Here is a 19,411-nt window from a genome sequence, read left to right as displayed (position 1 = left end):
AAGGGAGACCCTTATCCGAGCACACAGCCCGGCAGGTCAGGAAAGTGGGTGGGGACGAGTGAGTGCCCCCCTCCTGAACCGTACCAGACCGAATACCCTGAACATGGGGGGTGGGTGCTTTGGGGACAGGAGGGCCTGCACTCCCCCACCCCAAAGCACCTTGTCCCCATGTTGATCAGGACAAGGGCCTATACCCGACAACCCCGGCTGTCGTTTGCCGGGGTCTGCGGGTGGGGAGCTAATCGGAATCTGGAAGCACCCTTTAACAAGGGGGTCCCCAGATTCTGGCCCCCCCACCATGTGAAAAAAAAACACATTACACATGTTTACAAAGTAATTTATTAAGGCAGCTCTGTCGTCTCTTCCGATTTCTTCCTCTCCGGCTCTTCTGCATCCTCCGCTGATGTCTTCTGCCTCTGCCAGTTCTTCTCCCCTCTCCGGGTCTTCTCTGCTTTATCTCCGGTTCTTCTCCCTCTGTCCGCTGTCTTCTGCCTCTGCTGGGATTTCTCCACTGTCTTTGCGATCTTGTGCTGGGTCTTCTCCGCTGTCTTCTGCCTCTGTTCTTCCGATGTTGACTCGACGCTCTCTCCCACTCTCCCGCTCTAATGCTGGGTGCGCGGTGTGCACCTACTTATATTGGCATGGGGCGGGGTCACCGGATGATGTCATCCGGAGGCCCCGCCCCTTATGACTTTACTGCCTGGGGCATGATGGGGCGGTGACGTCATAAGGGGCAGGCCTCTGGTGACCCCTCCCCATGCCAATATATGTAGTGGCACACCGTGCACCCAGCATTAGAGCGGGAGAGAGCGTTGAGTCAACATCAGAAGAATAACAGAGGCAGAAGACAGTGGAGAAGACCCAGCAAAAGAGCGAGAAGATGCAGCAAAAGAGCGAGAAGACAGCGGAGAAGACCCGGCAGAGGGAGAAGAACCGGAAAGAGAGTGGAGAAGAACCAGCAGAGGCAGAAGACATCAGCGGAGGAGGCAGAAGAGCCAGAGAGGGGAGAAGAGGTCGGAAAAGACGCTGGAGCTGCCATAATAAATTACTTTAAAAACATGTGTAATGTGTTTTATTTTTGACACTTTTTTTAGGTGAATGGGTAGGGGTACAATATACCCCATACTTATTCACATAGGGTGGGGGGCCGGAATCTGGGGAGGGCCCTTGTTAAAGGGGGCTTCCAGATTCCAATAAGCCCCCCGTCCGCAAACCCCATCAACCAACGGCCAGGGTTGTCGGGAAGAGGCCCTTGTCCTTATCAATATGGGGACAAGGTGCTTTGGGGTGGGGGGCTCAGGGCCCCCCTGCCCGCAAAAGAACTCACCCCACATGTTGAGGGCATGCGGCCTGGTACGGTTCAGATAAGGTTCAGGTTCCTGGCCTGCCAGGCTGTGTGCTCGGATAAGGGTCTGGTACGGATTTTGGGGGGACCCACACGCCGTTTTCTCGGCGTGGGTGTTCCCCTTAAAATTCATACCAGACCGAAGGTCCTGGTATGCTCCTTGAGGGGGAACCCATGCCGTTTTTTTTTTTTTTTTTAACATTTTGTGTATAGTTTCCCCTAAAGATTCATACCAGACACAGTGCCTGGTATTGTCGGGGATCAAAGTCAGATCCCTGTTCATTGAAGTCGGACGCATGTCAGACTTCAAGTCGCAGGACAAATTCGGATGTAAAGTGGTACGACTGTTGTGTCATACCAGTGTAAACCCGACCTAAAGGATATAAGGGGAAATTTTACAAACAAGATGAGTCAGAGCAATGACTCATCACTTATGAGAGCTCAAGATTCAGTGAGAGACAGCTCTGCTTGAAAGGGAGCTCTTTCTGCTGTGATCTGTCTTTTTCATGTATTAACCCATGAATGCCTCATGTTCCAATATTAGAACAGCAGTGATGTGGTTGTTATTTATAACCTACCGCTCTAGATAACATATGAATTTCATGCACAAATTAAAAAAGAATCAACCTCATGCATAAATGGGTTAAATGCTACATTGAAAAACAGATAGAAATATATCTGTTTTAAAACTTGACAAAAAATGATTATAGTTTCCTTTTAAAAATAAGGCATTACTGTAAAATTACATAGATAATAGGGAGTTTTATAGTTAAACTTTTTAGGCATAAAAAGTTTTGGATTATTCAGTTCTCTTCAATCCCTGCTAGAAAACCCCAGCTGGGGATCAGGAGCCTGGCCAGGATTAACATCTAATTATAAGTCTTTTCCGTTTTATTATACATGTTATAAAGCCATCAGTATTGGGAACATAGCGATGAGTAATATGTAATTTTGTATAATACAGCTTTTTCAAATGAAATGTTGAAGTATAATACTTTTTACATTAAAGAAAATAAAGTCTAGCAGTGGTCTTGCAATAGTACTAACACCCAAATAAATGAAATAACTTAAAATGTGTATTCTGATAACTGTATGCTGTTGTACATGTAAAGGTTGGCACCAATATATTAATTCATTTTTATATTTAACATGCTTTAATTTATATTCTTCTACGTGTGCATGGAAATGCTGTCCAACCAAGCTGTCCAGTGAAAGTGACGGGGAGGAACAAACTACCAAGGGTGCTTACCTTTTATGCACATGGTTTCAGTCTTTAAAAACAATAAACTTTGCTACAATTTCTTAACCATTTGAGTACCAGCCTATATTATATACCTCCAATACTTTTCAGTTTTTAACACTTTGATAGTTTTTTTACAGGTAGAAACACTATGATAGTTTGATAATTACTTGGTTATGCAATAGTGTGCCCAAATTAATACATTTTTTTAGACATATGGAGCTGAACCCCTTTGCATCTAAGGGTAAAGCAAATTTTAATGCCTATGGACAATTTTGCAACTTTGACATGTGTTAGTAAAACCGTACATATCATTACAACTACTTTGTGCATCCAGGTGGATTATACCTTGTTTTTATTAGGACAAATTGGGCTTTTGATCCCCTGCTCATTTTGTACATTTGCCCGCTGACAAAGCAATGATCAGTCTATAATTTTATTGGTAGGTTCATTTTAACAGTGAGAGACAGAATAGCAACAAAAATATCCAGAAAAACGCATTTCAAAAAAGTTATAAATTGATTCGCATTTTAAGTGAGTGAAATAAGTATTTGATCTCATATCAATCAGCGGATTTCTGGCTTCCAGGTGCTTTCTATACAGGTAACAAGCAGAGATTAGGAGCACTCTCTTAAAGGGAGTGCTCCTAATCTCAACTTGTTACCTATATAATAGACACCTGTCCACAGAAGCAATCAATCAGATTCCAATCTCTCCACCATGGCCAAGACCAAAGAGCTGTGCAAGGATGTCAGGGACAAGATTGTAGACCTACACAAGGATGGAATGGGCTACAAGAGCGTCACCAAGCATCTTGGTGAGAGGGTGACAACAGTTGGTGCGATTATTCGCAAATGGAAGAAACACAAAATAACTGTGAGTCTTCCTCGGTCTGGGGCTCCATGCAAGATCTCACCTTGATCATGAGAATGGTGAGGAATCAGCCCAGAACTACACAGGAGAATCTTTTCAATGATCTCAAGGCAACTGGACCATAGTCACCAAGAAAACAATTGGTAACACACTAGGCCGTGAAGGACTGACTGCAACGCCCGCAAGGTCCCCCTGCTCAAGAAAGCAGATGTACAGGCCCATCTGAAGATTGATAATGAACATCTGAATGATTCAGAGGAGAACTAGGTGAAAGTGTTGTGGTCAGATGAGACCAAAATTGAGCTCTTTGGCAGCAACTCAACTCGCTGTGTTTGGAGGAGGAGAAATGCTGCTATGAACCCAAGAACACCAACCCCACCGTCAAACATGGAGATGGAAACATTATGCTTTGGGGGGTTTTCTGCAGGACAACTTCACTGCATCAAAGTGAAGATGGACGGGGCCATGTACCATGAAATCTTGGGTGAGAACATCCTTTCCTCAGCCAGGGCATTGAAAATGGATCGTGGATGGGTATTCCAGCATGACAATGAAACAAAACACACAGCCAAGGCAACAAAGGAGTGGCTCAAGAAGAAACACATTAAGGTCTTGGAGTGGCCTAGCCAGTCTCCAGACCTTAATCCCATAGAAGATATGTGTAGGGAGCTGAAGGTTCAAGTTACCTCAAAACCTTAATGACTTGGAGAGGATCTGCAAACAGGAGTGGGACAAAATCCCTTCTGAGATATGTGCAAACCTGGTGGCTAACTACAAGAAACTTCTGTCCTCTGTAATTGCCAACAAGGGTTTTGTCACCAAGTACTAAGTCGTCTTTTGCAAAGGAGTCGAATACTTATTTCAGTCATTAAAATGGAAATCTATTTAAACTTTTTTGAAATTACTTTTTCTGGATTTTTTATGGTTATTCTCTCACTGTTAAAATAAACCTTCCATTAAATTATAGACTGATTTCTTTGTCAGTGGGCAAACTTACAAAATCAGCAGGGGATTAAATACTGTTTTCACTCACTGTAAATGGTAATGAATATCTCCTGTTTATTTTTTTAATATCAAAGGAAAACTGGCCCAACATAGTTGACAAATATATATTTTTTTACATTTAGCTGTATCTTTCTTGTTACTACCATAACCTACCACCAAGGAACAACCCAAAATAAATTCTCCTGCTCCTGACAATCGCAGCGATACTACATATGTGTATGTTATTTGTTGTTTGTACCCATAGTACAGTCGCATTTTGCTTTTTTTTATCCTCCCTAAAACACACTGAAACTAACTGACACTGATAATAATTAAAAACATTTTTTAAACCCTGCCCAAAATAAATATATGACTATGACCTTTGACCCTGACATTGCCTTTTGACCCCTACCTGACCCAAACACTAACATTTGCACTGATGTAGATTAAACCTTGATCTATGTAATTTTTCTTTATTTCTTATTTCATTTTTCATTTTTTTACTACTGTTGTCTGTTTATCTCTCTCTCTGCATGGAGAGAGAGAGATGCAATGTATCTTTCTTCTCCATTCACAGACAGAGAAACACAGAGACTTTAAAGTGACTGATAACTGGAATAAGCAATAAAAGGCTATCACAGCAATCAGATGACCCGAAACCGGGAGTTCCAGGTCCCAATTGTTAGTACGGGATCTGCAGCTCCGCTGAGACCCTGGTCTCTGTGCTGGGAGCACGCTGTGCGGCACACTCCCAGCACAAAGAAAGATACACATATATGCAGCCCCACGGAAAAAAGCCCAGTCCAGTGGGGACGCATTATTGCGTATTGTCGACTTGAAAGGGGTTCATTTTGTTGGTATTCAATAACCCTGGGGTTTTTATTTTTTATATAAGAGAAAAAGGTCAACATTTAAAAAAAAACATTTTTTTTAGAAAACATCAAATAAAAATGCCAGGGCAGTACAAACACCCCCAAAATGTCATCTTGAAAAATTGACACCCAAAGGGGATCTAATTTTTGCCACAATATTTTAAGGAAATTAATAAACATGCTGGTATTGGTGGTCAAAACATGGAGCTGGCTAATGATACACTAGATTCAGCAGCAACATGTCATACACAAAGGGTGGTGAAGGGTTAATATTCAGATGTGCAGGAACGGAGGTGAGGGATTAATCTGCAGGTCTCTAGAGACAGTATGATGATCAGATGTACAGGTGAGGAGGGGAAAATAAAAGGGTTAAAAACAATCCCACAATCAAACCAACCCTGTACTGCTGTTTTGTTCTGGAACTAATGAATGATCATTCACTAATTAGTTTCTCCTTCCTGTATTGTAGGAATAAGAGTGGGCTCTCATTGTAAAAAAAAACTAAAGCGCTGATGTGGATTCTCTATAAAATAACAAAACACCAGAAAAAAATATGTGAGCTGCAACCAACCAATTAGTGCTGTGACACCTGCTACAAATCAATATAAAATATGTTGGTGCGCTTATCAAACTGTCCCCATCTGTTGGAGTGGTGCTTGTATATAAAATCCTAAACCATATAAAATACCCTGATATCACAATCAGTAAACTGAATAAGTGCAAATAAATATATCAATCAATAAAGTGAATGGATGCAAATAAATGCATCAAAGACCCATAAGGGAACACATATCCCTGGATATATGTTGATGAAAGAAATAAAAATAAAAAAACATTTAATAGTGTCTGTTTGTGTTAATTCAGCTGGGGTCTAAATGTCCAGTCAAATGCCTTTGATGAACTTGCTTGTATTTCAGTTATCACAGATCACAGTTGCATGATGAATTACATTTGCAAGGTGATGATTCACATAAAGATAAAAGAAAAACCATCATTGCGCAGTGTTTTTAAATGCTACAAAACTGGGCAATCATTGTAATCCACTCACATTCGCAGTAGCTGAATCGCCTTTGTTACAGTGGTCAGACAGCTTCACCGCTCATACAGCTATCGCTGTGTTTGCCGAACACTATGCGATGACTTCACTGACTCCTCATCCCCACGCGTATCATCACATGTCATGTGACTTTCTCAAGGGTCCCTGAGACTATTGTTGACCTTCATTCTACTATGAACGCACTTTTCAAAGAACTACTACCGTCAATCCCGGGCGATAGTTTGGAGATGGATAGGATTCACAGAACTTTAACACCACGCAAACCAGAAGGTGCCTCTCATGGTATTATTGCAAAATTGCACTTCTGTCCCACCAAAGAACAACTCATGGCTGCAGCTAGAGGAAAAGATTCCCTCATCTTTCAAGATCATCCTTATCAGCTTTTTGCTGACCTTTCCCCAATTACTGTGGATAAACGACATGCACTGAAACCCTTACTTCATAATCTACAGCAACTCCAGATCCCTTATCAATGGGGATTCCCATTTTCTATCCGCTTTATCCATTAAGGTGTCAAACATTCCTGTAGATCCTCAGATGAACTACAAAACACTCTACAAGAACTACATCTTATCGAAAGATCTTCAACTAGCCCTCGTCGACTCACAACATCCAGCTCCCCTCAAGAATCATCCAAATCTGAAAAAGATAGAGGCTGACAAAATTCCTCTTATGCCGCGTGCACACGATCGGAAATTCGGCCAGCAAAAGACCGATGAGAGCTTTTGGTCGGAAAATGCGACCGTGTGTATGCTCCATCAGACTTTTGCTGGCCGAATTTCCGCCAGCAAAAGATTGAGAACATGTTCTCAATTTTCCAGACGGAAAAAGTTTCTATCAGAAATTCCGTTTGTGTGAATGCAATTCCGTCGCGCAAAAAAACACGCATGCTCAGAATCAAGTACGAGATGGAGCCACTCAGTCTGGTAAAACGACCATTCCTAATGGAGATGGCACATTTGTCACACTGCAAATTTTTTAATCTTGCAATGCAGCGCATTCTCTTCTTCTTTATAATGCTAGAAGAATGACGTTGTTTTGCTGCTCATATTCACACATACTTCTCACAAACTTATTTCTTTATTATTTCTCATGATCTCCTGAATAATCTTTTTTTGTTTTTCAAGCTAGATCTCCCTAATAATGATTATAATTAATTTTTATAGTCATTTTTAATTTTTTTTGGAATCAAGATCTCCTGTTTTTTTTTTTCAATTATTTTATAGTGATCTGCATTTGTCCATTTGATACGAACCCACAAGCACAAACTGAAAAGCAGAAACAAATTGAAAAGCACGAGGCTGAAAAGTGCGAATCGTCTCTCACCAAACTTCTACTAACACGAGATAAACGAGATTAGCAGAAGGAGCCCAAAGGGTGGCGCACTGGCTATTGAACCTCCCTTTTCTAGTCCCATCGTACGTGTTGTACGTCACTGCATTCTGGACGGTCGGACTTTGGTGTGACCGTGTGTATGCAAGACAAGCTTGAGCGTAATTCAGTCGAAAAAACTATCATAGCTTTTCCCGATAAGAATTCCGATCGTGTGTACGCAGCATAAGAGAAGTCGATTCAGTCCTCCTGATATAGATCCTGTAGACATAATGGACTGAATGACTTTCACTCCTCAACTTCAAGCGTATTCAGTCTTAAGGCTTTGCCTTTCTTTGGTCACTAAGTAATTTACCACTTTCAGTATAATCTGACTAAACTTATTTAAAATAATACTGTTCTATTAAGTTTTGAACTTCACCCTTTTAACCCCCACAACCTCAGATAAACATATTTTATGTTTTATCTGTTTACCCCCTTTTTCCCTCTCCCCCCCTCCCCCCTTAAGTCAATGAGATACCTATTGTCTCGATTATAACCTTATTTACTTTTATTCATCTTAGAGAAAAATTTAGTTATTTTTTAAATTGAAGTACTTCTATTGTGTTATATTTAATGATCCTGTTTATCAATATCACTATTTTCCTTCTTCATTACTGGCAATCCTATGATAGGTAATATTTCTATGCAAGCTATACAGTTTCTTATTTTAATGTATTTTTTCCCTAGGGTTACCTTGTAGGTATATACTCGCCTTACAGTATAGTTGTTAATAGCTAATTATCCTTTTATTTTTTTTACCCTGTCTCATTTTTTTTTTTTTTCTCAAAGGCCGAACATGGGTGTTCAAATATTTCTCTTTTTCTGTATATAGATCTAGGCTGTTGGGGTCTCGAGAGATTGTCACTGCTCCCCCCTATGTTTCTGTCCTAGGATAAACCTCCATTCTGACCCATTATTGGAGGACCTGCTTGGATAGATACTAGGCCTCTGAGTTAACATTTTTTACACACTCAGTACTCCGCCTTCTTACTTTCCTTAATTTACTTACTATTATTTGACTATATGACTATTACTCTCTCTTTCTTCCTCCTTTATTCTGTCTCTACTCATCTCTTGGTTCTTGCCCCCCCCCCGGGGTAATTATAGACTTACAATCTATGAATGCAATATACTACAATATTTTCTTTAGGATTTACCTATGGCCCCCTTAAATGTCCTTACGTTAAATGTACAAGGTCTCCTTTAGCCCAGTGCGATTGTCTTGAAAGCCCCATTACAGCTATCGAAATTAAATTAGCAATCGACTCTCTTAAACCAAATAAACGTCCAGGCCCAGATGGCTTCTCTGCCATATACTATAAGAAATTCTCTCATATCCTTGCTCCAATGTTAACAGACGCATTTAATTCTCTCCTTAACCATCAATCCTTTCGCCCCGAAACATTAACATGATCCCCAAACCTCAGTCAAACGATACATCTTGTTCTAACTATAGACCCATATCATTACTTAACCTTGACATTAAGTTACTAGCGAAAGTCTTAGCAACCCACTTAAATAGTGTAATAGGTTCTTTAATAAATAAAGACCAGGTTGGCTTTATCCAACAGCGCCAAGCGGCAGATAATGTACGCCGGACTACTTTACTAATTCAAGCAGCTAAATCACGACAAATACCCATCTGTCTCTTAGCTTTAGATATCAAAAAAGCATTTGATACAGTTTTGTGGCGTTACCTAAATTTTGTCCTGCAGCGTTGGGAATTTGGTCCATATTTTCTTAGCTGGGTCTCCCCATTATACAAAAATCCCAAAGCTTATATTAAATATGCTGGATATAAATCAAACCTATTTGACATCTGTAGGGGTATGCGTCAGGGATGTCCACTTTCCCCACTCTTATTTGCCCTACTTATTGAACCCCTTGCTCAATCAATCCGTACTGACTCCTCTATTATAGGTCTAGATTTAACTGGTCACCAGTCACATAAACTTTGCCTGTTTGCTGATGATATCTTTATGATTTAATCTTTATGTCATCCCCTCATATTTCTGCTCCTAATCTTATAAGTAAACTTGATCACTTTATCCACTTATCTGGTCTAATTATTAACTCTCAAAAATCTATAGCCTTAAATATATCTTTACCTCCTTATATTTTACAACAAGCGCAAACATCTCTCCCTTTCTCATGGTCCACTTCACGCCTTCTTTACCTAGGGATAACTCTCACACCTAATCTTTCTGACATTTTTACTGCCAATTATCCTCCAATTTTGTGTCAAATATCTAATCTCCTGACACAATGGTCCTCTCTACCATTATCTTGGATAAGTAAAATTAACATAATAAAGATGGCTATACTGCCTAAAATTCTTTATCTTTTTTGAGTTTTACCTATTCCTGTTCCAGCATACTTTCTCAGAATATTACAGCGTAAGGTATTAACTTTCATTTGGGGCTCCTTGAAACCCCATCTGCCCAAACACACTCTTTACCTTCCAAAGCCCAAAGGGGGACTAGGGTTTCCTAATTTTTTTTGAGAACTGACAATTTTTATTGATTTTTCAAGAAAAAAAAGGAATTTCCAACATAAAATACAAGAAATCACAGTTTGTTGTAGTGAAAGTACATCTGGCATGTAATCAACTAACATTTTGGCCAGTGGTAAAGTTCGGTGCAGGCATGCATAGCTTTCAACCATTGACAGTATGTATAATTGTCATGTTAATTAGATAGTACACCAAAATCTAGCTTGCATAAGTGCGTATAAACAAATGGAGGAGAAGAAAAATATAATGAAAAGGTTAAGGGGAGTCAGGGATAGGAGAAGAAAGAAATGAAATACAAAGTGGTAAAGGCGAGAGAATAAGAAAGGACAACCACCCGCCCCAAAAGCTCTGCATCACTTAATAGGCACTAATCATAGAGGCAGACAATCTCTGCAAGATCAAGGGTTACGGAGTATTAGGTTGTAGGAGTCTCCAACAGGACCCATGGCTCCCATACTCGGTTATGTTTGGGTTTCCTAATTTTACCACCTATTAACATGCAGCTTAATTAGCCCATATCCCTAAATATCACGCAAAATTCCGATTTGGGTTGTGCTGAAATCAATAGATTGCGACCCACTTTCAATAACCAACCTCGTATGGTCTATTTCCTCCAACCGTAAAAAACTCAATAATCCTATAACTAAACATACACTAGCTATTTGGGATAAATTTTAATTAGTAAATGGCCTACAATCTCCCCATATACCTCTTTTATCATTTCTTAAAACTCCACTTTTCTATCCTGCTTGGTCTTCCCCTAAATTTTTTAAAGCATGGACCTCCACTAATTTAACTCAACTCTGTGAACTAGCATCCTCTACTTCATTCAAAACTTTCCCTGACTTATGTGAAAGTCACAAACTTCCTAATTCAGAGCTCTTTCGATATCTTCAGATTAAAACATTTTTTATGCCCTATATGCAAGGAAGGTACATTTAGATAAATAAACGTGCTTTGAAAATATATGTAAACGTGACCCACATACTAAGGGACTTATTTCGACTCTTTACACTCATCTTATTACTAAACCCAACTCAGACCCACCATCATATGTGGCTAAGTGAGAGATGGATCTTGGGTTTTGTTGGAAGCAGCCGATTGGGCTAAGATTTGGCTCACGATTAAGGCATCCTCACAAAACATAGCTGCCAAAATACTCACACGGTGGTATTTGGTCCCTGTCGGAATTGCGAAATATGCTCCAAATTATTCCCCATCTTGTTTTCATGGCTGTGGTGGTCTTGGATTGATGATTGATGGATTTCTTTTTTTTATTTTTATTTAAAAACTATACTCTTGATGATAATTAAGACCTTTTTTTTTTATCTGAGGTCATCTTATATTAACCTGGTCTAAGATGGTTTTTTCCTCTCTTATACAATGTATGACACAATCTTTTGAGTAGTTAGATCCATGCTTCAATTGTTTTAGTTAAACTACTTTTAGTTTATGTTGGAACTACAACTCAATATCATTACCATATATGTGATCTTTTCTTTTGCTGCCACCATATGTACTTATGTATACTAATTGTTAAAATTCAATAAACACATTTGATAAGAACAGGCAGATAGCTATAAGCAATCTTCTTTTTTTTGTTATTTAGCTTGAAGACAAAACGAGACTGCAAAAAATATAATTTCTATTATGATATTGTTAAATGCTGAGTCAACTCAGTGAAGAATATCTGAGATATTATAAATGCAATAAATTTTATTACTATCAGAAGAGCTGAACAATTAGAGCAGATTACAAGATTCTTTCTATATTATCGATAGCAACTCGCAGAAAATATGCCTTCGTAATTATCAAACTTATTCTCTTCCAAAATCCGTTGACTGAATGTAGGAGGCACCATTTTTTTGCACACTTCCAAGAATAAAAGTTTTGGACACAAGGACTCTATAATGCCTTACTAGTTAATCAATTTTGGATCAATTTTTATTTTACTTTAGTCTTTTAATTTCTTTCTAGTTTTTAAACTTCTGTTTTTTCTGTTTTTTACTATCCATATTTAATCTGGGTTACTAGAAGTATGTATGCAGCACCACAGCTTAGCTTTAAATACATATGTAAATGTCAACTTCCAACAAACCCTAAAATTGCTATTTTTCTAAAATCTTAATCTAAAGGTAAAAGTATTTTTAGGTAAACCAAGGAGGCATACTCTAATGTTTGGCATCAATGTAGAAGCCCATGAGGACAGCTGTGTGAAGAATCACATTTGTAATTAGTGGGAGTAGCGTATTAACTCCTAGTAGACTGACTTGTCAAGGAAGTAGAATTGCATGTGCAGTTGCTTCTCTTATATTTGTATGTAGAATATACATTTTATGAATTCACACTGTATTCTTCAGTCACAATCTTCTGTGTTTATGATGTTCCATTTGTATTTTGAATTTATTTACATTGTATTATCAGTTTCACAGGCGACTCAAAGCAATCCTCAAGTACCCGCTATGTGGAAACCCAGTCCATGCAGATTGGAGCATCTTATATGATACAGTTTAACTTGGTAATGGGATGCGGTGAGCGGTTTACACCACATATGGACAATCAAGTGATGTTAGAGTATTCAACTAACCATGGACTCACTTGGCACTTAGTGCAAGAGGTATGACTATTTACTGTAGGATGTAGAAATTACCATATGTTCCAGAGGAACATGCATACAGTCTCTAAAAACAAAGATTTTACTTGGTTTTCTATTTTTATTGTTCTGTGGATTCTGATGTACTATTAACAGTGCCACCATATTTAAGATAATCACTTGATCACAGTTCATAAATTCATGTCTGGGTCTAATGAATCCAACAATATAACAATCAGGAAAATAGTTGGGGTTATTTATAGACATTGCCATAAGAATATTCATATCATTTGCTAGGCATTGCTTACTACTTCTGAGATGGGATTTTGAGTTTTAATTATGGGCAGTTATGGCTTTTAATTTTCTTCTCACTTTGTTTAAGCTCCTACTTATTATACATCAGCCTCATCTAATCATTGTGTGTGTTCACACAATGTGCATTCCTGTTTTACAGAACTGTATCATTAGTAATTTAATCATCTCTAACATCTCACAAAATATAATTTTCAAGACATTAGTACAGGTAGCATACATGTCTAATAAGGTTGCCAATCTGATGTAAATACACCTTGACAGGGACATTCTGTCAGGGTTCTGTTACCATTTATTTTTTAGAAAGCTGAAGTAAAGTGAAGTTCTCCGTATCCACTATAGACGGGAGAAAAATAACTGAAAACATGCATAACTCCACTACCTAAATGAAAAATGGTTAAAGTGTATCTCAAACCCCCCAAAAATTGATAGTATTGCACCTTAACAGTCCTTAAATGTGGCAGCTTCATTAGTTTACCTTTTTACACTTTTTTTCCTTTATTTTAATTTGGTATTCCTGCCAATAAAGCAGTTTACTTTTTTAATCTTTCTAATTTTTTTATTAAGGCTGGTGTCACCTGACACCCCCCCCCCCCCCCCGTTGCACAGCCATTCACTGGCAAGCTCAGTGTGCTGCTGCTTCCCCCCCCCCCCCCAGCTCTTGTGCAGCTGAGAACAGAGGGAATGTGATCATTTATAAAAAAGGGAAATAAGGTATTTATATATATATATATTTTATATATATATATATATATATATACAAAAATGTTTTGCCTTTCATTTCTATTTTAAACTGAATGGGTTGTTTTAAAGTGATCGTTTACAATCACTTTAATACCCCGTACACACGGTCGGATTTTCCGATGGAAAATGTTCGATCGGAGCGTGTTGTCTGACATTCCGACCGTGTGTGGGCTCCATCGGACATTTTCCACCGGATTTTCCGACACACAAAGTTTGAGAGCAGGCTATAAAATTTTCCGACAACAAAATCCAATCGCGTCAATTCCGACCATGTGTGGCCAGTTCCGACGCAGAAAGTGCCACGCATGCTCAGAAGAAATTCTGAGACGGAACAGCTCAGTCTGGCAAAATTAGTGTTCGGAATGGATACAGCACTTTCTTCATGCTGCAATGTCAAAAATGGTTTAATACAGCGCACGCTCTTCTTCTTTATAATGTGAGAAGAATGAAGTAGTTTTGCTGCTCATATTCACACAGACTTCTCACGAACTTATTTCTTTATTATTTATCGGGATTCCCTCAATATATTTTGATTTGTCACATCTGACCAAATTATTTTTGGGTTGTTTTCTTTTTTTTTTTTTTTTTTTTTTTTTTTTTTTTAGAGGCTGTTTTTTTTTTTTTTTTTTTTTAGGTTTGTATTATTTTTTTCAAGGCTGATCTTTGTTTTATTTTTTGGTTAGTTTTACTCCCTAATATTTTTGTGTGTGTTTTGTGTGTCAAGTTACCACAACACCATTGATATCTTATATTATTTAATCTCAAGAAGCTTGCTTGGTGTTGGTGTCCCTTGTTAATTTCACATTGTGTGTTTGAAATGTACCTGCTTCCTCACAAACAAACTGTCCTTTTTGAAGGAAAACACACATAGGCAAGTATAATTGAAACAAAAAATCCTTTATTAAGGGCTCAGAACCAAACAAAGAGGGAGGCAACGCTGGAGAAACAGCAGAAATTGTCGAAGCCTTGGGCCCCCAGCGCAGACATCAATTATTTAACATCAAAATTGGTGGCCTGAGGAGTCCTTATCTAAGGGAGTGCAGTCTGGTCCAGAAGTCCCAGAGATCCGGAAAGCAGCAGATGACATCTATGTCCCCAGGCTGTGGTCATACAAGAGGCTGCATCTTTTGCCAGACCAGACTGGACCCAGGTCATCACTTTCTGGTCTTCTTTCCATGCTTCCTTCCCGGCTGTGGCTCTGGTGTTGGAGATGTGGCAGGAGGAGGAGTAGGACCTGGAGGAGGAGGAGGAGTAGTATTAGGACCTGGAGGAGGAGGAGGAGGAGGAGGAGGAGGAGTAGTAGGACCTGGAGGAGGAGGAGGACCATGTGTGAGGTCACAAATGTGGGTAGCAGATGTTATTTGGCCCCTCAACCCCTTATTGAGAGCTTCCAAAATTAAGGACTCACACAGGAGTCGTTGGCCCTCCTCCATCTGCAGCATTTTGCAGGCAGTTATGCAATCAAAGTCCTCCTCCACAGTGTGGGGGGTTCTCAGGGCCTCTGTAGACTTCCAAAAGAGGCCTATGGCAGCCTCCTCCAGGGTACTCCTCTTCCTGCCACTTTGTCTTTGCAGGTGTAGGGGAGTGACCTGGATATCAGGCAGCCTGCTTGGCCCGGCCACCTCCTGACTTCCCTGTGTATGAAAAAGGGACATGGTGGTAGTTTTTGCTTCATCTATCACAATCATAAATTAGTACTCTAAACTAACATCTAGTTAACATCATTGATTGGACAAGCAGAAATATTTAGAAGAATGCTGTACCTGGCTCAAGCTGGGCTCCTCCACATGTTGCTGCCTGGAAGTCCCAGGTTGGGCGTCAGAAGCCTCAGCTGGGGGGGAAGGAAGCGTGGAAGATTGGAGAGTGCTGGCCTGGGTTCAGTCTGACCTGCCGGAAAATGCAGCCTGTCATAGTACCACATCCTGGGGACATAGATGTCATCTTCAGCTCCGGATCTCTGGGAATCCTGGACCTTCTTGTGCTCCCTTAGATAAGTGCTCCTCAGGCCACCAATTAGGATCTTCAAATAGGTGATGTCTGCCGTGGGGATCACTGTCTTCATAAATTCCAGCAATTGATCCAGCGCTGCCTTCCTCTTTGTTTGGTTCTTATAATGTGGGTGGTTTATCTGCCACAGACAAGGCAGCTCCCTGAACATGTCAATGAAGATTGCCATAAAGTCGTTATCTTTCAAGATATCCATTTTCACTGCAAGACACAACACAAGACAAACCCTAATGTCAGGCAAAACTCTACTAATCTTGTTACAATATAGGCCTCAATCTAGAAGCAGTATAGGCCCAAGTTTGGCTCTTACCTTCCTTATCACGATCTGCGCCTCCGATACTCCTTCCTCCGCTCACAGATCGTACGTACTACGCACGCGTGTTACGCTTTATACACACTGCGCATGCGTGTAACTCCGCCCGCCCCTGACGTTCTTTCTAGTCTATTCCCTGCCCCTTTTCGTTCAGCGCAGTGGGGGAAGAGCACATGGCGGAGTCAGAGCAGGTGCGTGCTAATTATAGCAACGAGGAGGAGGTGGAGGAAAGCCCGGAGCCGGAAACGTCTGGATCCAGAAGGAGACAATTAAAGGGATCAAATATGTCCTTTGGGAAGATGTTGGAGATGGTCGACATCCTGAAGAGGGCCGACTATGATGGAAAGTATGGACCTTACCCCAACCCCAATGTCCGTAAGGCCAAGATCATGGCGAAAGTGGTCAAAAGTCTGCACCGGAATTTCGGGGTACGACGATCGAAAGATCAGCTCAGGAAGCGGTGGTTGGACCTGAAATTACGAGAACACGAGCAGTACAGAAAGATCCAGAGAGTGCTGCAAAAAAGTAAGTAGTTGTGCTGTGTTCCTATTCTTTTTGTCTTTATTACGTTCGTGCTGCTCCATGTGTTTTTCTTAACTGTTGTACAGTTTAAAATGGCAACTTTCATGTTCATGGGCACATTATTCGTTTGTATCAAACATTTTTCTTTCGGCATACAAAACACCATTGTTTTGGCCATATGCATTTGACCACATTTTTTAGGGCCTACTTGTCTGAAAATAATTTGGTTGTGTAGATGGGTTTGTTACTAAAATGAAATGCAAACTAGATTCTGTGTAAGCAGAGGACACTCAGCAGCTGTTTACACATCTGGACACAGGAGCACTAGTGTGGGACACAAGAACATCCTTTTTATTAGGGGGCCCACACAGGTGCCCCAGTGTAGACTATAGGGGGGGGGTCTCCATCTGTGAAGCTTGTACAAAACAGGTAAAGTATTGAAGTTTGACCAAGGACCCAAAAAAATCTACATCTTGGAACTCTGCCAAAATCGACAATTGTACCCCACTTCCAAGCAATGTTTCATATTTATAGTTCTGCCATCAAATATCTGTGTGCTAAGTATACCATTTTTTTTCACATAGGGGAGAAAAGACTAGGAGGACACCCCTCATCCGAGGAGACCAGAGACCCCTCACCTCTGGAAGAAGGGGATATCCCCCAAAGACAAGAAGAGCAGGAGCAGGAAGAAGACGTGGTAGAACTAGTCACCACAACAGGTGAGTATCTGCGACCACAGGCTTAGGTAAGAGATGGATGCCGGCATATTTATAATGCATGTTTTTTTTTGGTTTCTATCTTTTTAGGTGATCATGATGTTGTGGATCCAGATCCTTTCACCTCGGAAAGTGCACAGATCCTGATTGGGGAGATCATGGGGTGTATTGTTGCATTGGAAAACATCACGAAAAACATCAATGATGTTATTAAAAAAAATAAGAACATCATTGATGTTTTGGGGAGAGTTTAAAACCCCTCCAAATCCCTTTCTTTTATGGTGTGCTACAATTTTAAAATTTTTTGTCGAATTGTAGAAAAGCCAAATTTTGAAGAGGCACACAGTGTGTCAACATGTGCTATCTGCCATCACGGGAGATCAATGGACGTGTTTTGGGGGTGCAACCCCTTCCTCGATAATAAAGTAGCTGAGAGGAAGGGGTTGCTCCCCCAAAACACGTCCTTTGATCCCCCCGATGGCAGCTAGCACATGCTGACATTCGTAAATTGGTGTGCATCTTCAAAATTTGGCTTTTCCTGGGATGACTTCACCCCATCTGAACGCAATATCAAACACAGTTCCTAAATACTCATGTCTGATATTGTCTTCAAGTTCTACCAAATGTGAACTTTGTAAGTTCAAGATTTGTGTCTTTCTTGTTGGTTTTAAACATGCCTGTTTTATCTTAAATGGACATTTCTACTTTTTCTAATGTGACTCCAAAAATTGTTATACAACAAACATGTTGGTTTGTTTTAAAAACCTTGGCAAAATGCACATGTGATTGTGCTGGTATTAAAAAGATTGTTAATCAAGAATGTGTGGATAATTGTCTCAACGCTACAACACTTTTGTGGTGCTCTAATTGCTGCTTTCTGTGACAATGGGTGTTATTTCATAAGGGCAAATCCACTTTGCACTACAAGTGCAGTTTCAAGTGCTCTTGTAGTGCAAAGTGTCTTTGCCTTTAGTAAATAACACCCAACAGTGCTTTGTATAAGGTTACACAATCACGCCATTTTCAGGACTCACCACATGTCAGGGTCAGCTAAAACAAACAAAAGCAGTAAATGTCACCAAAGATTTGCTTAATTTTTATTTTATTTTATAAAGGTTTCACACATTGTCTGGCATATTGATAGCCCCCCTACCCGCAAAGAATTCAAGGTATCTTAGCCGGACACCACGGGCACTCAGGGAGGGCAAGCCAGGACGGCCACTTTCAAGCGCCGTCAGGGTTGGTTCATTTTGAATTCCGGCTTCAGGCCCAACTGAGCCAGCATAGTTGGCTGAATGTTGCCGTAAAAAATTGTGTAGAACACAGCACGCCAGGTTAATGTGATTCAGTTTATACTCCGCCATATGTATGGGTGTAAGAAATAGGCGGAACCAGCTGGCCATGATTCCAAACGTGTTTTCCACCACTCTTCTGGCTCTGGCCAGCCGGTAATTAAAAACCCTCTGGTCCGGGGTGAGGGTCCTCATAGGGAATGGCCTCATTAAATGGTCCCCCAGCGTAAAAGCTTCATCCGCAATGAAGACGAATGGGAGTCCTTCCACATTGTCTTCTGGAGACGGCAAGTCCAAGCTGCCATTCTGGAGACGCCTGTAGAACTCCGTCTGGGCGATGACTCCACCATCGGACATCTGGCCATTCTTCCCCACATCCACATACAGGAACTCATAATTAGCCGACACCACCGCCAACATCACAATACTATTGAACCCCTTATAATTATAATAGTACAACCCCAAGTTGGGTGGTGGGACGATGTGGACGTGTTTCCCATCAATTGCCCCTCCGCAGTTAGGAAAGTCCCACCGCTGGGCAAAGTGGGAGGCCACAGTCTGCCATTCCTGTGGCGTGGAAGGAAACTGTTGAGGAAAAAAAAAAATTAGTCTTTTTGCACATTAAAACATGGAAAGTAGATTAGACACAAACATT

General features: G+C 40.4%; 1 protein-coding gene across 2 annotated transcripts in view; it reads left to right on the top strand.

Moving 5' to 3' along the window:
• The window catches only part of RELN (reelin), an 865,607-nt gene that overhangs the window by 569,117 nt on the left and 277,079 nt on the right, over window positions 1-19,411 (top strand). For both annotated transcript variants that reach the window (XM_073619618.1, XM_073619617.1), the window contains exon 21: window positions 12,682-12,874. In XM_073619618.1, the coding sequence (XP_073475719.1) occupies window positions 12,682-12,874 (193 nt within the window). The remainder of the gene's footprint in view (window positions 1-12,681; window positions 12,875-19,411) is intronic.

This window comes from Aquarana catesbeiana, linkage group LG03, assembly GCF_042186555.1.
Source record: "Aquarana catesbeiana isolate 2022-GZ linkage group LG03, ASM4218655v1, whole genome shotgun sequence".
NCBI classification, from domain to species: domain Eukaryota; kingdom Metazoa; phylum Chordata; class Amphibia; order Anura; family Ranidae; genus Aquarana; species Aquarana catesbeiana.
The sequence above is the reverse complement of the archived record's forward strand: the minus strand, read 5'-3'. Positions and strand labels throughout refer to the sequence as shown.